This window comes from Peromyscus leucopus, chromosome 1 (assembly GCF_004664715.2).
Source record: "Peromyscus leucopus breed LL Stock chromosome 1, UCI_PerLeu_2.1, whole genome shotgun sequence".
Taxonomy (NCBI): Eukaryota; Metazoa; Chordata; class Mammalia; order Rodentia; family Cricetidae; genus Peromyscus; species Peromyscus leucopus.
This window is the reverse complement of record NC_051063.1, coordinates 128,058,012-128,083,990: the sequence shown is the minus strand read 5'-3', so window position 1 is coordinate 128,083,990 and position 25,979 is coordinate 128,058,012. Positions and strand designations below refer to the sequence as shown.

The following is a 25,979-nucleotide window of genomic DNA, read 5'->3' as shown; positions in this document are numbered from 1 at the left end:
TGGAGTAGCTCACTGTGCATCCTGGGGGCCATAGCATCCGCCCATTGAGCTGACTTGCCACTTACAAAGTTCCCAGAAAACTCTTCCTTAGTGGGAGACAGTGGAAGGTAAGAATAACAGAGGGGACCCAGCTGGGAAGCGGTGCAAAAATACATCACATCAGTAGATGTAAAGACAGCACAAGCCTCACATGGGCCAGCAGAGCACTGTTACTACTTTCTAGTTACCTGCCCCAAAGAACAACAGCCTGGGCTCTGCACACAGTGTACAGAGAATTAGGATGTCCCGCCAATACAGTCCATCTGCACACCACACACACACACACACACAGAGAGAAGAGAGAGAGAGAGAGAGAGAGAGAGAGAGAGAGAGAGAGAGAGAGAGCTGCCTTTCTCTTTCACAAAAAACTGAGAAGCTACTGTATTTTGCAGATAAATAAAGTAAAATTACCACAAGTCAGGATCTCAAAGTTTGTCCTGGTAGCAAGAAACAGCTAGAAAATGAGGTTTGATGTGGAATAATCCTGAGTGCTAAATATTGTATCTCAGATATAAAGTAGTACACTCCCTGAATTCAGGCAGAGGTGAACCATTCATATACTTGACAGTGTTTTAAGAATGGGGGACTTCATAGTTAGTGGATGCCTTTAAGACCTTCCTGTTCCATACACATATGGACCAGTGACTTCACACTGGTCACTAGCCAGTAGCCACCATTCCATGTCCTAGAGACTAGCACATGACCAAGGACAGAGAGACTATCTATGGTAGTTTGAACAAAAAGGGCCCTCATAGACTCAGAGGGAATGGCACTATCAGGAGATGTGGTCTTGTTGGAGGAAGTGGTCACTGGGGGGAGGCTCTGAGGTCTCAGATGCTCAATCTACATCTAGTGTGACAATCTCTGCCTGCTGCCTGTGGATCCCAATGTAGAATTCTCAGTTCCTTCTCCAGTGCCATGTCTGCTTGCACACTGCCATGCTTCCCTCTGTGGAGATAATGGACTTGACTTCTGAACTGTAAGCCAGTCCCAATTAAATGTTTTGCTTTATAAGAGTTACCATGGTCAAGCTGGAGAGGTGGCTCAGAGGTTAAGAGCACTGGCTGCTCTTCCAGAGGTCCTGAGTTCAATTCCCAGCAACCACATGGCAGCTCACAACTATTTATAATGAGATCTGGTGCCCTCTTCTGGCCTGTAGGCAGAATACTGTATACATAATAAAAAATAAACCCCCCAAAAAAGTTACCATGGTCATGGTGTCTCTTCACAACAATAAAACCCAAACTTAGTCACTATCCTGTGTTTCATTATTCCATATGTACAACCCTGTCTTCATAGGCCCATTTATTAATACAGCTCAAGGAAGACTGCCCGGCCATCTTAAGTCTGAATATATTTTTAAGGCAAACTGGTATTCTAAGTTTCATAAATTAGATCAAGATGATAATAACAGGGAGGGGCTCAGGAACCACACGCTGCCATTCTGTCCCCTCCCACTTGCGAAGGCACTTCAGTGAGAGAGAAGGTGGATAGCTTCATTGTTTGCTACGTGTCTGGATGCCTGCCGGGGATGGCATATAAGATGGCTGACATGCTGCCAGCAGAGATTGGAGAAAAGGGGACCCAAGATTGTGGACCATCAACCCTCCGTGCATTCCCCTCCAGATCTTCTGCTTAGCATGCCTCTAGAGGGCCAAGGCAGAAATGCCTATGTGTTCCAAGGTCATGTTTTATGCCATGCACATGTCATGTTCTCCTCCCTATAATTACTTCTTGTAATGCTGGTCTTTTTCTTCTATCTGATCTTCCTGTTCTGTGTTCCTAGATCAATGGTGATTTCTGTGATACAGGAAAGGAGTGAAGTAAATTTCACTGGAAATTATACAGAGATGATCACCCAGGCTGGGGTTAAGGCAGTTATGCAGGTCATGAGAAAGAACCTGCAGCCTGGGGAAGCTTTTCAGGCTTGGATAAACTGTACCGAATGTGTGGTCAACTATAGCACATGGTATGATGTGTATCAACATACTGGATTCAAATTGGCCATGATGAATAATTCAGTTTCTGAGGATATTCCAAGGACATTGTGTAAAACTTGAGACCCTAAGGGGTATTGGCTGAAGATGTGGATGGAGTAACGTATAGATGGGATGACAAACTAAAAGTGTGGGAATCTAGAATAGGAGGAAAATAGTGGTCTCCACCAAGAAAGGGAAATGGCAACTTTAATCCAGATATTTTGACTCCTCATGAAGGAGTGTGGAGACAATGTGGCAATGGTTGAAGTGATTGCTGCAAGTTTTTCTGGGTTCCTAGATTAAAAAGAACTACCAGGAAAGGTGAGCTTCCTTTCATGGAAGCACTGAAAATCGGATCAGGTCTTCCTTGGCATTGTTGAGATAAGAAGGACATAAGTTGCTGACTTGCGGGGGCAGATTTCTTGTCTGAGGTCATTGTGGCCCACCAGTCATGGGGCTGGGTGTTTGCAGAGGGCTGAGGAGGAACTTAGGCGGCTGCAGGGGTCTTGAGGTCGGAGCAGGCTGTGTGAGAAGGAAATGACTGTCTGGTACATTAACCACTGTTCTTATTTTTACCTTTTTTTGCAAAATTGCATGTTGCTAGCCTCTGGGTCAAGTGCTCAGAAGATTGTATAATCATTAATAATAAAAATAGATTATGCTTGCTTTGGTGTTAAGTTAGGGATAGTTCCTGTGATGAGTAAAAGATGATGAAGAACATGTTGGCGATTTTCTAAGAATAACCTTTGGAATCATGAGAATACTCTGTATTAGGTGATCCCCCTTTTCTTTCTGTTTCCCCTTACTTATGATAATAAAAGGCTGAGGTTACAGGGCAAAGGCAGAAGCTAAAGAAGCTGTAGCAGAGAAGCTACTTAGCAACTGCAGAAGCCTGAAGTGACCTGTCAGCTCACACGAGCACTGTCTCTGAGTCGTTACTGCGCCTTCCAGGTATCCCATTCTTCGGACCCCCAAAACTGCTGAGGCTGGTCCCCAGCAGATGCCGAATGGTGGCTGCCACACTTGGGAGAAAGGAGCTAGGCCAGTCCTCACAACCCATGTTGTGAGACTGAGCCCCATGAAGTATTGCCTCTGCCTGAGGTGTGTGACTGCTGCGCTCACTCTAGCAGATGACTCTAAGAACTGTCTCCTAGAGGAGGTTGGATGAGGAGATACAAAACTGGATGATGGCAAGGAATGAGGTGTGGTACCCTCACGTCATCAGAGTTTGTCCTAGCTGGCTGATAGCACCTGCCCCCACTTCTAGCAATGTTCAGTCCTCAGAGGAACAAACTCATGAACTTCAGGATATAGGTGAAAGGTTAGGCCTGTAACATGAATCTCAAAAGGTTTTATATATATATGAAAACCTGGAGAGCTAGATATGGGGTGAAAGTTGAAAGATCAGAGAAACAGAACAAGCCACAGCCAACCTCACCTCGCCAACTCCTCAGTCGATTCTGTTTCCACAAATCCTCAGACTGAAAGCCTCTGAGTCCTCACCCCTGAGGGTCTCAGGTGAATTTCTGCTTAGTTCCTGTCTCCTCACGCCTTATACACCGTTCTCCACCCAGCCATGTCACTTCCTGGGCTTAAAGGTGTGTGTGCTTTCCAAGAAAAGGCATGAGATCTCAAGTGCTGGGATTAAAGGCATGTGCCACCACTGCCTGACTCTGTTCCCAGTATGGCCTTGAACTCACAGAGATCCAGACAGATCTCTGCCTCCCCAAGTGATAGGATTAAGGGTGTGTGTCACTACTGTCTGGCCTCTATGTCTAATCTAGTGACTGGTTCTGTCCTCTGATCTCCAGATAAGTTTATTAGGGTACACAACATACCACCACATAGGCTAGTCATGAAGATGAACCAGTAACAGGGACAAACTGGGGACACCCAGACCAACACACACACACACACACACACACACACACACACCAACCCCCACATATTCACACCAACCCACATTCTCACAGACACACATAATAGAGCCTCATACATTTCTATGTTCTTGCCCACTAGTCTCACACTCAGGCTGGTTTTCTAAGTACGAGGCCATCACTGGTGAGTCCAGTCCTCTTATCACCCCTCCAAACCATTGTTCCCTACTCATATCTTCAAGGAACAGCTGAGCCCATTCAGGTCACTTTGTACATATCTCATATGGTCACAGGACTATCATGTAGCCATCTTAAGGATGGGTGTTTGTTAGTCTGTCCATGCAAATTCATCCGTCTGACCCATGCTCAAGGCTCTGGCTAGACATCAGGTTCTGTTATATGTTTTTGTGTACTTTGAGAAGCACTACACCTGGGGAGAAGCATAGACTCCAAAGGCAGCCATTAAAGATGGAGCTCTCACTCTGCCATTACTGGCCCAAGGACTTTGTACAAGTGATGCGACTTCTGTGTGTTGTAATTCTTCATCTATGGAAGGCCTGGTGACAAGGTCCAGCTTCTCACAGAGTGTGAATATGGTGCTTGCCCTTCTGCACTGTTTCCTCTGCTGGCTATCCACATTATCTTTTTCTCTGAGTCTCTCTGTGGTCCTTCTGCACTGGTCATCTCAGTATTTTCTAGTTACATCCATTCACCAGCAAGTTTCATGATTTCATTTTTTATAACTGAATAGTATTCCTTTGTTTATATGCACAGCATTTTCGTCACCCGTCACCCATTCATCACTTGAAGAACATTTAAGATGTTCCATTTCCTGTCTCCCCTCCCTTCCCCCCCCCCCCCCACAGGGTTTTTCTGAGTAGTACTGGCTGTCCTGGAACTCACTCTGTAGACCAGCTGGCCTTGAACTCACAGAGATCCACCTGCCTCTGCCTCCAAACTGCTGGGATTAAAGGTGTGCACCACCACCTCCCAGCTTCTAGCTACCGTTAATAGGGTGACAATGAACGTAGTTAAGCAAATATCTGTGGAGTAGCATGTGAGTCCTTCAGGAATATGTCATGGAGTGGTATAACTGAGTCAAATAATGGATTTATTTTTAGCTTTTTGAGAATTTTCTATGATGACTTCCATAGCAGCTACAGCAGTTTACAATCCATCAGGTAGTGAATGAGGGCTCCGTTTCTTCACATCCTGGCTGACACTTGTTGTCGGTAGTTTGTTTGTTTGTTTGATCAGTTGCTTTTCTTGACGTTAGTCATTGTGACTAGGGAGTTTTCATTTCCCCAATTGCTAAAGATGATGAACTCTTTTTGAGCTATTCTGCCATTTTTGTTCCTTCTTTTGGGAACTCTCTATTCAAAGACACAGACCATTTTTAATTGGTTTGTTTTGTTGATTCTGTTCTGTTTTTTTCCATTGTTGCTGTTGTGTTCTTTATATATTGTAGATATTAATCCTCTATCAAACAGATATCTGGCAAAGATTTTCTCTGGGCTTCCTCTTCAACTGACTGATAGTTTCCTTTCCTGTACGAAACCTTTTTTGTTTCATGAGGTCCTGCTTGTCCATCGTTGACCTCAATTTCTGGGCAAATTGAGTCCTAGTCAGAAAGTCCTTTTCTACACCCACATCTCCTAGGATGCTGCCTATGCTTTCTTAGAGCACTTTTGACATTTGAGGGTTCACATTTAGGTCTTTGTATTCCTTTAATTTCCTTCTCTTCTTGTCTGATTATTACAGATGACATTTCAAGTACTGTATGGAAAAGAAGGGGAGGTGGTGCATAATCTTGTCTCATTCCTTAATTTAATGGTGTTGCTTCAGGATTTTCTCCATTTAGGATATTGTTGGGTATGTGCTTGGGATAAGGTCAAGAGGACACATGGATTGGGATGGTGTATAGGATTTCAGTCCTGGCCCAAGCCTCAGGTTGAAGATACCATAGACAGGGCTCCCCAGACTAGGCCAGGATGTGAGACTCATACCAAGTCTGAAGATTATGGAGGGTGCTGGTGAGAGAGGTCGGGTGGATAGACCTAACAAGCTCGACTGAAGTACAGATATGCAGGCCAGGCTGTGCCTGGAGACTGGTCACAGCACAGGCAGAATAAGGTTAGGAAGACACAGGGCACTGCCTGTACAGAAGATCATAGTCAGCTTTTAAACCAAATGCTGCATAAATGCATAAGTCAAATACAAAAAGACCTGAGCAGTGAAGCCTGGCCTCACACAGAGGCTGCACGATTCTGCCTCTGTTTGATAAGAGGGTAAAGGAAAGAGCCTTTGTGTTTCCAGCAGAAAGGAGCCAAGGTGGATGTCTGGGAAACACATTATCTCCTTTATGCTGCGAATTCTTTTTCATTAAGACCGTCTAAGACTTTTTAAATATGATTTTATTCAGTCTGCAGACCTTAGCTGGGGTAGAATTTTTAGTATGCTATGCTGGGAAATTCTCTAAGGCCAAGGCCCAGTTATAGATCAAAGTATGAGAGTTAGAAGGATTGCTCCAACTTTGTTCTTCTATGCTTTCCTCGAGAACAACTTTACAAGGATAAGAAATATAACACCGAGGAAGTTCCAATAAGTTCTACATCTGCTATAGGATCAGAGGTAAAAAAAAAAAAAAAAAAAAAAAATCCAAGGAATGTCCTGAAGTGGCTCTGTCCTATCCAGCTATTAAAGACATATAGGAATCCCCAAATGAGCCTTTGTTTTGTGCTCAATTACATGTGGGTCAGGAGCACACACAAAAAAAAAAAAAAAAAAAATAGTGTGAGCAGTGCTCAGGGGTCAGGCTGACCAGGCTCAGACCTCAACACCTGTCTCAAACATCTGGAGGCACTCTTGGGATATTTGCTTATTTATTGAGCTAGCTCCATGCCAGGTTCTCCTCAAGGCACTGACCTCAACCCTGATGAACAGGCATGATAAGGGAGCTTTCATGAAGAACAGGTAAGGCAAGACCAGGACAGGGACCACAGCTACAGAGAGCAATGACCGTGGTCTAGGAAGCAGTGGCAGCAGTATATAGGGATAGTGGGTGGGTGGGTGGATTAGTGGTTCACCCCAGGACTTGCTTCCTCAGGACTGTGGAATCAGACAGCAGCAACCCAGGCTGAGGGTACCTGTCTGCAGAGCCTCTAGTTCTGGGGAAATAACTTTGACTCAGACTCAGGGAATCTGCTGAGTCTCCATGCATTAAGACCTTGAGCAACCCAGGAAAACTAGAATGCTGACGCTCCCACTGCCCACAGGAACCCTCACCTGTGAAGGAACTCTAAAAACTCTGGAAGCACAGAAGTTATAGTGTGGCGGTGGCGGCGCACGCCTTTAATCCCAGCACTTGGGAGGCAGAGCCAGAATTCTGTGAGTTCGAGGCCAGCCTGGGCTACCAAGTGAGTTCTAGGAAAGGCGCAAAGCTACACAGAGAAACCCTGTCATGAAAAACCAAAAAAAAAAAAAAAAAAAAAAAAAAAAAAAAAACTAGAAGTTAACTTTTCTAACACTTCTACAGCTTTCTTTTCCTTCTTTACCTGGGAACAAACCAACCAAGGGCAGAGTCTGAATTTCACAAGTTATTGCATATATAATTTTTTTGTGTAAGTTACACTAATGTCATAAAATAGGAAATTTTCCATTTCTGTCCACAAAATATAGATCAAGTCAAATTTAAAAACCTTGAACCATAAAAAAATTAATAAGCTTACACTGAATGTATGATAAGTTCTCTGACCATACAGGAATCAAACTCTAATTGTATAACTGAAACACAACAGAAAAAATGCTGAAGTTTACAGATTAAACAGCACATACCTACACCAGGCATGATAGCATGTATCTATAGGCCCAATTACTCAGAGACTGAGGCCAGAGGATCACTTGAATCCAAGAGTTTGAGGCCAGTCTGAACAATAAATCAATATCCTACCCACACAAAAAAAAAATAGAAAATAAAAAGAAATAATAACAAAATATATATGTGGAACTTTTGGAAAGAGAAAACTAAATGGAGCTGAAATGCAAAGATCAAAATCTGCAGGGTGGAGCTAAAGACATGCTAACACGATTGGAGTCACAGTCACTTGGAAAAACATTTGTATATCATAAGTATGCTGCAGTGTATGTCCTAACATAAATCCATCTAATCTAGTGCACCGGTTAGCTAATGCAGACAAATCAAATGACCACAGGGACTGACACAGACAGGCACACACCAAACCCAGCACCAGTGATGCAAGGACTTCTCAGTACAGCTGGAGAAGAAAGGGATTTCCCCAGTCTCTCTTTAAACAGTGCCTACAGGACACCAGCTGATGTCTTGCTAATGGCGGAGGCTGGAAGTCCTCCTCCCTGTGTGATCCGAGAGCACACTCTTACCACCTTATTATGACTACTGTAAGGGGTAGGGGTTAAAGGGATACAGATTGGAAAGGAAAAAATAAAACCACTCCCACTACACATGCCTATGACGATCTATCTTTAAAAATCTCAAGAATCCCATTTAAAAAAAAAAAAAAAAAACTCCAATGAGGTCAGGAAAATGACAGATCACAAAACTAACCTGAAAAGTCATCTACACAAGCTTGCAGTGAACATCTGGACAGAAGAAAATGGAGTGCTATTTACAACTGTTCCAAAGGGAAGGAAATGTAAAGATTTAGCAAAAATCAAATAGGGTCTGTACAGTGATTTTTTTAAAACAAAAACCAAAATAAATCAAGAGATTCACAGACTATATAAGAGCATATAAAGTGTATATGGAACAAGAATGACTACCACACTGAACAACTTTAGGGAAATATAGCAAGTGAGAGATGTTCCCTGGAGTGTGAAGACAGAACACTTTGCCTGCCGTGATCAGTAGTGTGGGAGGGGGATGGATAGGAACTTAACCAATGTGCTAACATAAGGAAGCAAGAAATATGCCCCACAAAGACCCTAATTGTTTTTTAGTTTTTTTTATTATATATATATGGGCTTTTCACTCATATGTATGTCTGTGTACTGTGTGCATTCCTGGTACCCACTGAAGCAAAAAGAGGAGATCAGATCCCTAGGAATGGGAGTTATGCACAGTTGTGAGCCTCTATGTGAATTTTAGGGATTAAACCCAGGTCCTCTGCAACAGCAACAAATGTTCTAACCATTTGACCCATCTCTTCAGCCCCTACAACCTGCCCCCCTTTTTTAAAATTTTATACAGGAACAAAAGCACTTCAGCAGAGGAAAGAAAGCTCTCTTGATGAATGGTGCTGGAGTAATTGGATATCCAAGGATCTGAAAATGAACCTCCATCTAAGAAGCACACAGATACCAGCTCAAAGCTAAAACTTTAAATATTTTAGGGAACTTACAGCTGAGCAGTAAGTTCTTAGACTTAACACTAAATCATAATCTATAAGACACACAAACTTTATCAGGCACACTAAAAGAAAATATTTGCAAAATATTGCAAAATGTATATCCAGCAAAACTTTGTACATTTGCATCTCAAATGTATAAGTACTCAAAACTCAACATTAAAAATTCAATCATAAAATACATAGATGGCAACTTATAGACATCTCACTAAGCTGTTCTGGTCATCTCACACTTGAGCTTGTTTTGGTCAGTGCTTATGATTCAGCAACCACTTGGGGACAGTTGCCTTTTCTAGAATGAGGGACGATCTAATCCTTAGAAATTACACCTTTCCAACCTGACCAAATAAAACTGAGTCTATCAAAGCAGATAACAAACTGTCCTGACCATCTGAGCACAGGCACTGGTAGATCATAGGAAGCAGGCATAGTAGTTACCTCAAATATTATCAGAGTATAAACCCCTGTGAGGATGACCACAGCTATGGTCACTTGTGCTTCAACACTTGCTCCAAGGAACTGATGAGCCAGCAAGAGAGGAACAAGGTGAGTCTGTTGGAGGGAGGCCTGGATGCTGATGGAAACAGCCTCTCTGTAAAATAAATCACAGATCTTGAGGTTGATCAAGGACACGAAGTGAATAATTAGTGTACTTCCTCAGTTTCCTTTCTAGCAAATCAGCACTGCCAGAGCCAGAGCCCCAGGTATTATTGCACAGTGATTCAGCCCAATGCATAATCTCACAGAAGAGCGCTCAGTACAGGCCTGAAACATAGGGCGCAGTCTTGCTGGGACACTCAACAAAGGCTCTTCAGCCTTTTAAAGGTGCCACTGCAACACTTAGGCTGCAAATGGCAATTGGTTTTAGCCATTCGTTTTCTTCATCCTCATCATCACAACGGAGTGCTTCACCTGCTAATACAGAGAAGCACAGGTGCTGCAAGCCGCAGGAAAACGTCATGGGAGTCAGCTACTGCCACAAAAGTCACTACTTGGAAAGTCAAGGACGTTTCCAAAGGTCAAGCCATGACTTAAGAGGTCTTGGTGATATTTTAGATATATTTAGATATATTAGCTGGTTCCTATACTGATTTTCTTGTAATGTTATGCATGCTTCCAAGAACTCCTAACAGTGTGTTTAAAATACCTATCAAGCATCCAAAGCCAAATGAAACAACACATGCCTCATAGTTCATGCTGATAGCTTTATTTCTTGTGCAATTTAGGGTGAGACCCTCCTTTCTTATACAACCTTACTAATAGACCCATAACTTCTTACTTAACCACTTTTAGGAATGTAGACTAAGCACACAGATCCCCTTTGTGATATACTAACGGGTCATTAACACTCAGTTGACCTCCTCTTTTACCACTCCCATTTTGGGTTGTAAAAGAAAGCCTAGTGGTCACTGTCTGAGGAAACTCTTTACCTACCTTTATGACCCTGAAAGGGCAGAGGACTGCTATTGCTTGGGTTTATAACTGGATTCCTGAGAGACTTAGGGGGAAGGAGAGAACAAGAAGACTGAGAGGAGGAGAGAGAGAGGAAGAGAGAGAATGGAAGAACTAGATGGGTAAGAACTGGAGAGGAATGGACTAGATGGGAAGAACTAGATTGAAGGGCTAAAAGAGAGTACCAGAGGAACAAGATGGAAGATGAAGAAGAGACGGATGGGGGAGAACAAGATACAGAAGAACAAGATGAGAAAGAAGGAGATGGGAGAGGAGCCAAGATGGGAAAGAACTAGATGGATGAGAACCTAGATGGGGCAGAACTAATATGAGAGAATTAAGATAGAACTTAGAAGAGACAGCAGATAAATGTAAAAAGAAATCAGGTAAGAAAGGAGCTAGGTGTGAGAGCAGAATAGAAGCTGTGTAGAGAGAGAACTGACAATAAAGTGTATGGACTAAGAAGTTTCATGTACATAGATCCATTTCCTATCATCAAAGATTATCAGCTGATTGTAGATTCTTCCCAGACCCTGGGAGGGAACTATCAAGGGGTTGGATCCCCATAGTCCTCATTACACCAGCTACTTAAACTTTGGTCCACAAGAATGTTAACTAGCACCTAATATGGGAAGCCTGAGGACAATTCACGTGGGACATACTGAAACAGAAGCATTTTTCTAAAAATCTCTTGATTTAAACTTTGGTGAGCCTAGTAGTGTCCACTCCCACCCCAAGTTCATATGCTGAACTCCTAACCCCCCATACCTCAGAATGTGACTATTTAGAGATGCTTCTTAAGGAAAACAGAATGGTGAAATGAATCCATGAGAGTAGGCCTTAATTCAGTGGGACTTACATCCTTCAAAAGAGATAAGGACACAGACATACAGGGAAGACAAAAGAAGATGACATCTGTGACCCAGGAAGAGCACCCCATGGTAAGCTGAGCCTGTCAATGGCTTGATGTCAGATTCCCAGCTTCAAGTTCTGAATAAATATGTGTGAGGCTTCAGCCCTCCAGGGTGTGGCCTCTAACTGACTGGTCGTAACCACTATGGTCATAAGCACAATCACAATGCAGATTGAAGATAGTGTGCTTTCAGTTAAATAAAAAGCCAAAGAAGCCCCAACTTCCCCACAAGGAACAAGAGATTGTATCCAGAAACCCCAAAGATACCAAACCAGGACACTCAACCTCTTGTGCAAACTGCCATAGTATTTGTACACCATTAACAAATTTTGAACATTGACTAAAACATGCCTTCACTTCAAAGTGGGTAGTGAAGTCAACCCTCGTATGTCCTGACCAGGATAGTTACAATATCTCCTGCAGAGATTTGCACTTGCTGTCTACATTGAATGTTGTTCAAATCACAGTCTGCCACTATGTGTACCCAAGTTTGGTGTCCTGTAGACTAAACTTCTTTAAGCAAGTGATACAGTTTGAATGTGGCATTCAAAAGATCCAGTGCTGGAAACTTAAACTGCAAATTTATATGTTGATAGTGTTTGGGGACAAATGTAAGTTAGCTGAGTTCCAAAGAGTGAATCTCCATAATAATACCCGAGGCTGTGGAAGAAGAGCACATCCAGGCTAGCAGACTTGCTCCGTCTTGCCACTGGATGCAGCCAAAAGGCCTCACTGCATGCCAAGAAGATGTTGGCCCTGTGCTTTCGGACTTCTCTCAACAGTAGATAAATAAACTGCTATTCCTTAGAAAGCACTCAGTCTTGGATACTCTGGTAAACCAGCAGAAGACAGAGTGGAGATGGTAAGTGTTACCCAGAAAACATCCCAAAACCCAAAACCTACCTGCTCACTAGCTCAAAGGTTCTGCTCACCACCACGTGCTCCCTCCTTGGATTTAAAAGGACGGTCCAGTTGTAAGTTACCTGTAGAAGTCAAAATGTACAATTATAGTAAGTCTTTGGGAATAACCACCCTGAAACATAGGGGTATATAATCTGGACAGACACAATGTTTTACAAATATTCTCAAATTACAGTTTATCTAATTCTTGAATATAGCAGAACCTGTGGTGGGTCAGGAGGGTCAACAATACTGATTTGTGAGTAAATCACTACAAGTTATTGGAATTATTTGAGTCTTGGACAATCTTTTAGTTCTCTGAGGCCATTTTTTTTAAATGCCTCCTTAGAATTGATTCCTGCTTAGAGGCAGGCGGCACAAACCTGCTCCCAGAAACTCCACCTCCTGTGTCACGGCAGCCTCCTCCCACAGAGCTAACCTGGGACAGCTGCTGCTGCAGACAGACCTGCCCTGAGCCAACACAGCAGATGGCAGCCTGGAGGACCGGGGAGAGAACTTGCAGTGGGAGGGAGGACCATGGTCGCCCTCCCAGATGGAAGAAATTGAACGTAGGAGCTCTAAAACAGGTCTCCGCAGAGAACCTCATATGTGAGGAAACAGAAACCATCTTAAAAGTCTCGGGTGTTTGCAAAGACAGTATCTGCAGGAAACGTTCTCTGTGTTCCTGGAAATGGATTTGTATGTGGGCATTGGCAAAGTGCTAGCATGCTACAGAGAGCCTCCTGGCAAGAGCAAGGAGAAGTGATACTACTCGTTTAATTTGGACAGTAAATATGCATAGCTGAGAAGGCACCTAGACAACAGACCTTGCTTCTAGTTACCTGTAGCACCGCAGGAAAACTATAATAAGTGTGATAGTAAAATAACATGAAGAATGTGCAACTTTCTGCCACAGAGATGATGAATGTTTGGGAAGACAGCAAGGTCAATTACTCTGATCTGATTATTACACATTGCATGTATACAAGTGTCAAACTATTACACTCTACCATATAAGTATATATGCATATTATGCCGATTAAAATTGTAATTGTAAAATAGTATTTAAAGCATCAGGTTATGCCCCCATGGTCTTCAACGTAAGAGTCAACAGGCACAGGATAGACATACCTGTGCCCCGTGTTCACTGCAGCAGGCTGTGCGCCTCACATGGGAACTTAGTTTCTGTCTTAAGGTCATTCTATGATTAGAATGTTAACGTTATACCAGCATTGACAATTACCATCCTTGGTCATAATTAGACTTTTGTCCTGTGGATTATGATCTGCCGAACAGGGAATGTAAGAGGTACAGCCTTGCCCATAAACAGGGTTTCCTTCTAAGGGTTGGTTGTATCGGGGAAAACTCCTGAGCACAGGACATATCTTCCATGCAGGTGTTCCTATGGAAATCCAATGGAGGCGCTGACACCAGGACTTGGGGACAAGTGAGGCTCCCTGGAGAGGCATCATGCCTTTGCTGCCTAGGCTCTGATTGTTGCTGGCTCTCCTTCTGAGTGCAGGTGCATTTCCAGAATGGGAGCTGAAGGCAAAGCTCTGCGCAGGGCCTCCAGCCCGTGGCTCAGGAACCTATGTGCTTAGCAGTGACACAAACACAAGGCAGCTGTGGCATCCACCTGTCCTCGGTGACGTCAGGCGAGTCTCAAGTTGACTTGCGCTTTACAAGAACCGCTAGCATCCATAATGTTTCTCTGAATAAGCTAGTAAAAAATTTTATTGCATGAAAAACTTGCAGGTGTGACTCAACTGAAATGGCATGGACAAATAATTTCAATGACAAAGTGAGAGAAAAGCATCAATGGCTTCCCTAATAATGGAGTTACTGCCTTTCGGCTTCCGTCGAATCCATTCAACGGGAAACTCAACTTATAATGAAGAGATTTTACAATTTCTTTCAAATAATGTAGAAGTATAACCTGCTGTGGTCGCCGCCACCTGTTGCCCATTGGGTCTGCCTGGGTCACCACCACCACGACATGCTCTTCTTTCCCTGAACCGCTTGGTCCACCAGCCATCAGGGGCCCTGCCAGGTCCAGTTGAAGCATTATGGAGTCCACATGGCCACTGAGGCTCACAGCTGAGGGTGTATCAAGGTGAACCACAGAGCAAGGAAGAAACACCTACTATTCCCCATTAACACTCCCCAAGACACACCCCTTCCTAGGAGAGCCCACAAATATACATCCAGCCATTTGTTCCATTCCCTATACCCTGGCCCATTTATCACTCCAACCCCTCACTATGACACATTTGGTTTTATTTTGCTCCACCATGTTCAATGTCTGTTGCTTGAGTTCTAAATGATATCTACACAGCACTTAAAGACTGTCTTCTTGCTTACACTGTTTACAGCCAGCATAAAATTCCCAGCCACGTTCATGGGCCCATAGAAGGCTGGATTCTCTCATGAATGAACTAACCCATACCCACATCTAAGTCATGGGGTATCAAATCCCTGGTTATAAGATGAGAGACTACAATGAGAATTAAAAGCATTCTGAAACTGGCAAAAAATCAATAATGTGCACAGCAATGAGAGTGTTGAAGGTCAAGCTCTTGGTCGAGCAGGGCCTATCAGGAAAAGCAGGGCCGGCTTCACAGTTCTTCCCGTGGCGCTGGGCACTGCCCAGCCCTTCCCCTTACCTCCTACATCCCTGCCTGCTTGTGTTGTACGAACATAGGCGCCCACGTGCCCCGGCTGTGTCAAGTCTCAGAACCTCCCTTCTCTGCTGCCGGGTCCTAGTAGCATTGAGTGTGTAAGAGCGATAGCTAAGTGTGTAAGAGCGATAGCTGAGTGTGTAAGAGCGATAGCTGAGTGTGTAAGAGTGATAGCTGAGTGTGTAAGAGCGATAGCTGAGTGTGTAAGAACGATAGCGGAGTAAGAGCGATAGCGGACTGTGCAGGACAACTAGCCCAGGCATTTGAACCAGGTCTCCAAAGACTCCAGAAAGAGCTTGCTGGGTTCACGATTTCCCAGTGGCCGGTTCCTTTGTTCTGACTTCAGCCCCTAGAAATGCAGCTGGTTGGTTGGAGGCACAGTATCTACAGGATTTGCTTTGCCTGTTGGGGAAAGTCAGTCAGTAAATGGATCGTCTTCTTTTTTATTGTTTTATTTTTTTTTTTTAATTTTCAAAACGTACTGTTTTTTTTTAAACTGTGCACAACACCCTGGTAAAGGAAAGGTTGGATGAGCCCTGTGTGACGGCCCCTCCTCCACACTGCTCCATACTTGGGTTTAGAAGAGACAAATGGAAAATGGAAGTCACCCATGGAGAAAAATTTAAAAAACCAAAAAGGTCCAAGAGACCCTGTTGCTCTGCCAGCCTGAAACTGTTCCTGTCCTGGTCTTTCCCGGAAGCCCACTCCGAATAGTTGAATAGGAAAGAAGCTCTAAAGGCCTTGAAGACGCCAGAAAGGAGAACAGTGCCACCTAGAGGCAAAGCTCGGAAGAGCAGCGGGCGTCTCTCCAGTATTTGAGCATTTATCCACGGCACAGTCCTCAGGTGTAGTCTTTCTTCTACGCGTGAACAACGCCTGACAGGAAGACACTGGAGAGCAGGAGCGTTTATTCTGGCTATCAGTTTGAGAAAATCTAGTCTTTCATGGTGGGGACGGCGTGACAGCAGGTGGCTCCATTACAGTGAGAGCATTCTGGAAAAGACGCTGGGGCCAACAAGGCTGGACTGTAACCCTCAAGGTTCACTCCATTGATCTACTTCCTACAAGAGGCCACACCTCCCAAAGATTATACAACCTCCCAAAATAGTGCGTGAGTCTTTGTGGGATCTCAAGCACTAGTGGAGAGGTGACAGGGTCACATTAAAACGCCCTACAGTTAGCCATTTAAACAGAGAACACAAAAATTCAAGGGGCAGCTGGGCACAGTGACGCAAACTTTAATCCCAGCACTCGGAAGGCAGAGGCGGGCGGATCTCTGTGAGATCGAACCCAGCCTGGTCTACAAAGCAAGTGTTTGTACAACACAAAGGACAAAACCTGTGTCAGGAGAAACCCTGTGTCAAAAATAAAAAAAAAAATAAAAATAAAAATAAGGTAGCCGCCTTTCCTTTCCCAACCTGAAGTTTGGCATTGCGCCACAATGACTTCTGCACTTGACAAACGCGAGCCTTGGGGCTGAACCCTACCCTGAAACTCACTTTAACCCAAAGCTTCCAGCCATAGTGTGGTCCTAACACAGTCCAGGTCACTCTCTGCACAGGGGCACCACCCTCAATGATCCCCACTTCTGCAGAACGTCACTGTACACTTCTTCTCTGGAACACGCCCGAGGTGCCCACCTTCTACCCCTTCCTCCGTGTTCTGCTGCACTGTCTGTCTGTCACAGGTGCTTACTCACAGTGGCCTCAGACGTTAGATTTTCTCCCTAACAGGTGTAATAGTTCTTCAAGCAAAGGAACTGCTTCCTACTCTTATTTTTCTTTTTTAACTTTTCTGGAGAACAATGGATTCTCAAATCACTAGATGTCCCTACACAGCACACAGTTACCAAATGAAGGTTTGTTTGTGGCATCATCCTTGGAGTCCTCTGAATGTAGACCAGACTCCCAGACAGACAAGAGCATGGAGAAGCAAAAAAGAAAAAAAAGCCTCCATTTTCTGATGCATCAGCCTCATTCTTCCTGCCTTGCCCATTTGCCTACATCTAAGCTTTACCTCTTATTCGAGACCTAACTCAACATCCCCTCAGAGTTCCAAAACTCATCCTCAGAGGGCTTGGTGGCCTGTCCCTCCTCATCTCCCATTGTTCCACTGGGGACAGGGACCCCTTCCCCACTCTCCTGCTGACTGTCCCAGTGCCCAGACCTGGACTTACAGCAGGGAGGAAGACATGGAAAGAAGCTTCAGAAGAGCAGGCAATGTGCCACTGTGGGGCATGGGACAGTCTCAAAGGAGACATTTGCTGACACCTACGCTGTTGAGTCCTCAAAGGCTTACCTTCCACTTTGCTACAGAGCCATTAAACATTAGGCTCAGGATTACCGGGCCCAGGCTCCCTGCTTGCTCAAGCTTTGGCTCTCTTTTGGACTGGTCCTTGGCTTTAGTCCCTTCCTTAGCCTGCAAGCTGTCCTCCTGACACCCACCCAAGTATTCCTCCTTCTTTTGCCATAGCTACTTTTGGGATCAATTTACCTGGATTGCAAGATTTCTAGGTATTTGATTGATTATAGTTACTGTGTACGCCCATGAGTTACTGAAAGAAGTTAACATTTGAACTGGTGGACTTAATGAAGCTGGGTACCCTCCCCAATATAACAGATATCATCCAACCCACTGAACCTGTGTGGGGAAGGTCCCTGAGGGAGGATTTGATCAGCTTGCTTACTAGTGAGCCAGATCTTCATCTCCTGCTCTAGGCTCGGGCCTTCAGCCTTAGACTGGGACACATGCCACCACCCCAAATGCCTAAGCCTTTGAGGTCCACTTGGACTTGCAGATAGATTTCTCAGCTTTCACAATCATGTGAGCCAATGCCTTAAAATAATTTAATATATATACATATATACTTGTTTTATATATCTATAACTATCTATGTATACATATATTCTGTGTTTTGTTAGTCTGATTTATGGGGTCCTTTTTGGAGACCCTAAAAAGGCAATGGGAGAGATTGTTTTCATTCCCTACACTGTTTCCTCTACATTCACTGGTAGCTCTGGCCACAGCTCAAGGTGTGACAAGGGGCGGAGAAGAGCATAGAGAGAGGGAGAAAGAGAAAGGATGAGGGGTTGAAAAAGAAGGGGAGGGAGGGGAGGGGAGCAGAGAGGGAGAAACCTAGTAGCACGTAGGTGAAGGGTCACTGGCCTCTGCTCCTTTACCTAACGGCCTGGGAGCCTTGCCATCCTCTGCCATAACAAGTGCAGACAATAATTCAGGGACAAAGAACTTCAGGTGCCTGCAATTACAGGTTTCTAAAATAAACCCTGCAATTACTGAGCTGACACAGCCCGACTGCTACAAGGCGACGCAGATGTTCACAAGGAAGAGATAGCCTTGTTATTTCCTAACTGAGGGCAGGCGGGCAAGTCCTTCCTGTCAGCACATAGCCCATGCCTCTGGCCTCAGCGCCAACCAAGAAGGCTGGCGGAGGTCAAGAAAGAAGACATAGGCTGTGCCTAATTCTCTTTCGTCTAATAACTGCCCTCTAAGGTCAGAACCCCGTTCCGCCCCAGCACACCTTGTCTGTTTCTTTGGTTTTGGTGTTCTAAGACAGGGTCTCACTAGGCAGCGAATTTTCATCTCCTGCCTCAGCTTCTCAAGTGCTAAGATCACAGCCATGCCTCACCAACATCCTAGACCTGAAGGAAAAAAATAATGAAAAATAGTGAACTAGTGCCATCCAGCACGAATCTGTCTGTCAGTTCAGAGAACAGGGCCCTGGCTACGAGCTATTTATTGAGCCCTGTGCCCTTATCAGGAAGAACATAATTCTGCCTGGCAAGCCAGATGGCCCTGGTTAACAGCTGTCCCTACAATATCTTTGCTCTGTAAATCCCCCATTTGTTCAAAAATGACTAGAACTTAGAGGTTTTGCCTCTGTTAAAAAGGTTAATTGATTTAAGTGTAGGAGCCTAAAAGCAACTTACATGTGAAAGCGTATGTAAGAACGCAAGGTGATAGCTCAGACCTGTGTAAGTTATGGAAGATTTGTGTTCAGGGTGAAGGTTCCTTAAACCTTGAGGGGCTACCGTCAATCACTCACTAAAGAGATTTTTTTCCCCTTCATCTCTGGTGCTTGGAGTGATTTTCTGCAAGAAATTAATCTGCTGTTTCAGGCCCTTCTTCAATTCTAGCAGAAGTTCACTCTGTAGAGCATCCCAGTGCATCTTCTGCAGTTCACAAATCCCACGTTGTCTCCTACCTCCCCACCAGGGTAAAGCCGAAGAGGGCCACAGGCTGGCAGCTTTCACAAACCCTCACTGTGCATTTAGAGCCTAGTGTCTTGGGAGAGGAGCCAGAGGAAACCTGTGGTGACAGTGGACTTGTTCTGAGGAACCCATAAGAAACTGGAGTCAGCCTCCCACGAAATAATAAGTGTCCTAAATCCCCCAGCACCCCTGCCCTCTTGGGTGGCTGCGTCCATCTCTCCCATCCCCTTCTATCTTTTCCTTTATCCAAATGTGCAAGCCACCCAGAAAATAGGAAATTAGCTCCTTATTACCTTTGTTGCCCAGAAAACATGGGCCACTGGGCAAGACAGGCGGTGCCAGGCCTCTTGGTAGAGGCTAGCACACATGACTGTCCATCAAGAGCTTTGAAGAGATGCTTTAGAATAATGGGGGCACATCATGGGTGGGAGGGATTGGCCTGGTGGTATCTATTCTCCTCCTAAACTGCTATGATTAGATAGGGTGCCTATGTGAGGAGGATTTTACTGTTGGTCCTCACAGGACGGCCCAGCACAGCACTAACTCATCTGCTTGCTGACACATCTCCTCCCTCTGTGAGTCGCACTGAAGACATGACCCAGCAACTCTGCAGGTCCTTAGAGGGGTTTCCACTATAAGGCCACCCAGTGGTGGGGAGAGCAGCATCCCAGTCCTGGGGGCCGAAATGAAGTCAGTGCTTTGAGGGGGGAAAAGCAGGGGCAAAAGAAGCCTGGAAACAGCTGGGGAAAGTCTTGGATTTTTTTCAACCAAGGAAATGGGAGATAGGGAGGGAGGGGAAGAGAGAGAGAGAGAGAGAGAGAGAGAGAGAGAGAGAGAGAGAGAGAGAGAGAGCAGTCTGCCAACATCCTAGATCTTGAGTAATCTTACAGGGAAACACTTCCCCAACTGGACCTCAAGCACCCATTTCTCATAGTGAAGAAAATAGAAAGATGTGAGCAAAGGCTTAGTCAGATGTCAGAGCAGCCCTGTAGTGAAAGTCAGGGAAACGAGAGACTCCTTCACTAGGACTTGAAAAAATAAACTACCAATCACAAGTAGGAAAATGATCCGATTTTATAAAGTGTAAGTATAATAAATACCGGAATTTAGCTTTCCAAGTGCATTAGTTCTTTCTTTTTTTAAGTGAGAATTTTCAGAGAAACCCATTTTTAAAAATCTCATTTGAATAGCATTTTTAAATGCCTGGGAATAAACCTAACCAAGGAGGTGAAAGACCTTTGTCATGAAAACTTTAAGGTGCTAAAAAAAAAAATTAATGAAGATCCTAAAAGATCTGTGCTCGTGAACTGGCAAATTAATGTAAAAATGACTGTATTACTAAAAGCAATCTTCAGATCCATGCAATGCCCATCAAACCCAGTGATATTCTTCACAGAATTAGGAAAAAAAAAAACTCAAATTTCATATGAGACACAGAAGACCCCAAGCTCCCCAAATCACACTGAGCAGAAAGAGCAATACTGGAGATATTGCAAAACCTGAACTCAAACTATACTACAGAGCCATAGTAACAAAAGTGTGTGCTGTCGGCACAAAACAAAATTAAAAAAATAACAAAATTAAAAAGACATGGAAGGACCCCGCCCCTGTGGGGATACCATTGGATGCCATTCTTCTAGGCCCTGGTGAATCTCAGTTAACAACAAAGGTTTCCCGTTTATTCGGCAACATTCTCTGCACCTTTACAGTGGCTGTGTTAATGTGTTGTTACGTTTACTAAGGATAATGTATTGGTGGCCAGCCCCTTCACAGCAAGAGGAGCAAGGCCTATGGAGCTGGATTCCCCAGGATCCACTTCTACAGAGCCTGCCCTCCTGTGAGGAAACAGCTGCAGATCTATGGAATCATGTATAAGATTCCATAAACTAAAATGGGAATACACTGGGGTCTCTCTGCCATGTGCCCAATCCCTCAGTCATCCTATTTCCTCCCAAGCAGCAAATCTTCTGTCCCTTCCTCAGGGGACTGCGAGCACATCTCCTGAACATAACCTAAAAACTGATGAAGACGCACTACTTTATCTTACTCCACAGTGTCTCAGTGTCCCCCATGGCACCAACGTGTCTAGATTCTGTTTGTCCCGGGTTTTACTCCCAGCACTTGGAATTGTGCCCACTCTTATCATTTCTCTTCCCCTTTATCTGCAAGCTTCTCTCAGGGGCATCCCTTGTCTGACTAGGCAAGTTCCCCATAGTTAGGGCACAAGGCACCATGACCGGAAACCTGACGGGAGCAAATCAGGATGAGGAAAGAATAGACACACATACAGAAAAGCTAGGATGGGGTGGCCTGTGCTCACTAGGACAGAGGGCACCAACTATACAACCCAGAAACTCAGCACAAGGGGGAGGAGTTAGCTCGTCTGTGTGGGAGGTCTCTGTAGGGGAGGAGTCTTAGGTTGCTGTAATACAAGAAGAGAAAGCTACAGTTGCTACTTTTTGCACACACTCAGTATCTGCACACAGTTCCCATGGGCACTGGAGTCCTTGACAGGGCCATGTTCAAGTCAGACAATGCACACAGACTCCAGGCTTCCAACACTCCCTAGACCAGCTGACTTCTGACTAGGTTTACATCAACCCTCCAAGTAGTACAGAGAGGTTAGGGTGTTGTCTGTCTCTACCCTTAAAAACTATGGAGCTCAGTATCCAACTATCCTGATGATGGTTTTCCACAGAAGATTCCAAGGCAAGATAAAATGAAGAGAAAAACAGCAGCTGGGACTTGAGAGGACAAGGAAGCCACTTTTGCAGCAGTATGGGTGACGGCAGACTCACAGTTGAGAAGGAGGGACAAAAAGGCTTCTGTGGCAACCCACCCCACCCCCAAAAAGTAACAGCTTAGACAGAAAACCATCGAAGAGAACTCTTAAAAATCGTGATAAGGATGCTGAAGTATCGCTCTCCACAATAGATGACTTATGGAGGGGATGAGGGTAGGAACGGTCTCCATTTTCTTTAAGGGGCTGGCTACTGGGAGTTTGACCATGCTCCAGTAAGTATTTGGGCAACACAAATTGGACTTGGTTCTTGTTTTTGTTTTTTTGTTTTTCTTCTTTTTTGTGTGTGTAGAGGAGGTCACAAGAGTAGGTGGGGGGACAGACCTGGGAGGACTGGGAAGTGAATCTGATCAGGGTTCATGATGTGAAACTCTCAAAAGACTGTGGGAGTCTGTTTTCGGGTTCCTCGTAGCTTTACCCAGCAGGTCTGAATAGACGATGATCAGGACCACGGGCTTGAGTGCAGGTGTCTGAGATGGTCTGCATTTGGCTGTGCTGGGGGAGGAGGTCTTTTCCTCCACCCCTTGGCGTCTCTATAAAAACCCTGGGGCAGAGACAGTCGGGGCCCGTTGGGATAGGTTCCAGGCCCTCTTGAGGCTATCCTTTATTTTCTATCTGTTTATCTCCGCAAGATTCTCCACAATAAATCCTTCTATCTAATATTTCCTGCTGCTCACACTCAAGAAAACTCTGGGGGAGCTGTGGGGTTGGTGGGTAAACGCCCCCACAAATGACCAATAAAAATATTATGTTAAAACAAACAAACAACAAAAAACAGCAATTGAGCAGAAGATTCAGTCAGAGGTAAGACCCAGAACTTGAAGACAAGACAATGGGAGTCACCTGTACTGAAATTCTAGAAAAATGATGGGACAGGGTCACAGGACACTAGACCTTTGAGAAGCCTGGATCCCCCTGCCCACCAGGTACATCCTTAAGAAACAGCACGTAGTAGGAACACTGACTCTGACCATCTGTGCTCGGACCTCTGGGACAGGTGCCATAGTTTCTGAATGACTCTGCAGTTACCCATCGTTGAAACTGCTACCCCATGCATACTGTGGATACAGTAGTTTTCCAGCGGTGACACAGCCAACAGCTGCCAGAACTTCCCTTGATCTGGATACAGGCTGAATAAAATCTGCAACCATTAAAAATATTTAATTATATAGTTTTAACAAGAAAACCATAGGATTTATATAATTTTGATTACTGTTAAAAACAGAGGTGTGATGTATGCATACAAATTTCACCAGCTTGCCCTAATAGCATTAGAACATAAAAATATTTTTATTCATCGTCCTGTGTTAGCTACAATGAGCCTTGATTATTGGTGTTTTTCAGTTAAGGCTTCACACTTTCAATTTTTTGTTTCAACAACTCCTAAATACCCAAGCTGCAAATTAAACTGTCAAATGTGTATATGAGACATTTTCTCATTTAGGAGAATAGAGGAATGTACCTAGGTGACCATTGTTAACATGTTTGTGGAAATCACAAAGAACATTATTAATTTAATTAAACTGATTAAAGAAATTAATGATAAGATGCTATACTACAGAAATTCAAAGCAACTTCTCAAATTCTTTCAGATGTGTCTATAAGCTTTTTGTTGTTGTTTTTTTAAAGTCCATTTCCCAAATAAAAAAGCTGAGCTCAAGTTGTCTTTGGGGACCAGGGGGAAGCTGGTGAACTCTGACCCCTCCTTTGGCATTGCAGCAACCCCTCAATCCCTGCTCAGCGAAGGCTTCAGAACCACACAATTGTGTGAGTAGAAATACAGGGGAATATTAGAAGCCAAAACATAATTAAACAGTGAGGTTTCCAGACAGTTGTTTCTATTTCATGGTGTGCGTTCCTGGATTCTGGACCACTGAACCCCTCCCGCACAGATCTTAGGAGCTGACTGTACCCAAGTCAGGCAGAAGGAATGAGCTGTACCATTTTTTACTGACTCCATGCTAAAGAGAGACAGACCCAGCCTACACACAGAAGCCCAACCAGTGCTGCTAAGGGCAGGCTTCCCCCACCACCCCGCAGCCTGCCATGTCCATGCACACTCAGCATCTTCTTCAAAGAAGAAGGCAGTCAGTGCTAACAGGAGGTCCCAGGCCTCATGTCCAGAAACTCAGGCAGTCAGTGCTAACAGGAGGTCCCAGGCCTCAGGTCTTTCAGCCAACCATCCCAAAGCTCACAAGGGCTGTGTCCACCCAGGAAGGCTCCCAGTACCCACACTGATCCAGTAGGAGTTCTGGGTGATGTTGGTACTCACAGAGCACACCACCACAAAAACAAACAAGCCTGTGACCTTCATCCACCGCACACAGCACCTGCAAGAGATAAGAGGGATCCTGAGCCATGTGCGTAGCAGCTTCTGTTCGGTATCTGAAGGAAGCAACAAAGTCTATGATGATGAGACAGCTTGGTCGTGTTTTGTTCACTAGGTAAGTTCCCTATGTGTTAGAAAATCGTTCTGGAAATTTTAAAATGGTGAAATTTTATTTTACATTCTCTTAGACTTAATGAATTTGACAATAATCATTTCACATTTCCAAATATCATGTCAACAGCACCTACTTAAGTGGGAACCTAAATGGCTTTTGTTTTTTAAAGTATAAAGTATAATTGAGGTATCCTAGGTGCAATTTTTTTTTTTTTACATAACTGACATACAGCAGAGCTGACAATTCAGAATAAAAGGTTTCTTGCAAATGTCTTTGTTGTTCACGCCCGGTGCTATCTAGACTTGCAGTTAGCCATTCCACAGGCACTTCCAGGGTAATTAATATATGCTTGCAGAAATCTGCTGCTCATTCAGATGACTATGCATGCCTCGAAAGTTCCTTTTGGTTACAGATAAGGTCTTTCTTTCTGAGAAATTTATAAGGAAGCAGACACTCCCACAGAGGCTTGTTAGGTGAGCAAAAGCAAACTGTGGGAGACCAGCTTCCACATTTATTTACCCCAGGGACTCTTGAGGAGTGAGGGATAAAAGACTTAGGTAGAACTATAGAGCGGAGAAAAACAGGTAGAAAACACAGAATAGCCTCAGGTGGGCCTGGACCCTTACCCACTGGCCCAGAACTTTATTCAAAAGGGCTTTTATAACAATGCCAAGGGGAGGGGGAAAAGACCTCCCTCCCCCTTGCTAGATACAGCCAAATGTAGACCTTTCAAACACCTGGTACTCGGTCCCATGGTCCCATCATCCTCTTATGCAGTCCTGCTGGGTAAAGCCACTAGGAAACCTCGGTGGGCTCCAACAGCAAACTTAAAAATCAAAACCATTTTATTATAGTCTCTTCCCAGAGTTTCCTTGTCCACCAATGTGTTGAACAGGTGATGGATGTTAAGGAAGCATGATGCTGAAGTCATGACAGTTCAAGACAATCCAGAGATTCCTCTATCTTGTATTCTTGCTGAGGTCATTTCAAATTTCACTAGAATCTGACCTCCTTGATGGAGAATCCCATGGAAAATTACCCAGCTGTATTCTAGGAACCCAAGTTCAGGATGTCCTAGCTAACTTACCCTAGCCCTGCAGCTAACAGCTCACCTTAACTTCTGGCAAACTGCTTGCTTACACAAAGCCCCTCCGCCACCATGAAACTGCTGAGCGAGATGCCAGGACTTGATTTCTGCCTTCAAAAAGTCTCATGTTCTGGACACTCAAGGCCACACCTGGGTCCCCCCATACTCGCTTTGGTCCCAGCTGGCTAAAATAAAGACTC

At 44.4% G+C, this 25,979-nt stretch overlaps 1 protein-coding gene across 1 annotated transcript in view; it reads right to left on the bottom strand.

Moving 5' to 3' along the window:
- Nucleotides 1-25,979, bottom strand: part of Oca2 (OCA2 melanosomal transmembrane protein) — a 279,134-nt gene that overhangs the window by 214,290 nt on the left and 38,865 nt on the right. Inside the window, exons 5-9 of the mRNA XM_028894677.2 lie at nucleotides 24,521-24,578; nucleotides 23,317-23,389; nucleotides 14,478-14,638; nucleotides 12,545-12,624; nucleotides 9,715-9,868 (exon numbers count right to left, since the gene is read on the bottom strand). Of these exons, the coding sequence (XP_028750510.1) occupies nucleotides 9,715-9,868; nucleotides 12,545-12,624; nucleotides 14,478-14,638; nucleotides 23,317-23,389; nucleotides 24,521-24,578 (526 nt within the window). The remainder of the gene's footprint in view (nucleotides 1-9,714; nucleotides 9,869-12,544; nucleotides 12,625-14,477; nucleotides 14,639-23,316; nucleotides 23,390-24,520; nucleotides 24,579-25,979) is intronic.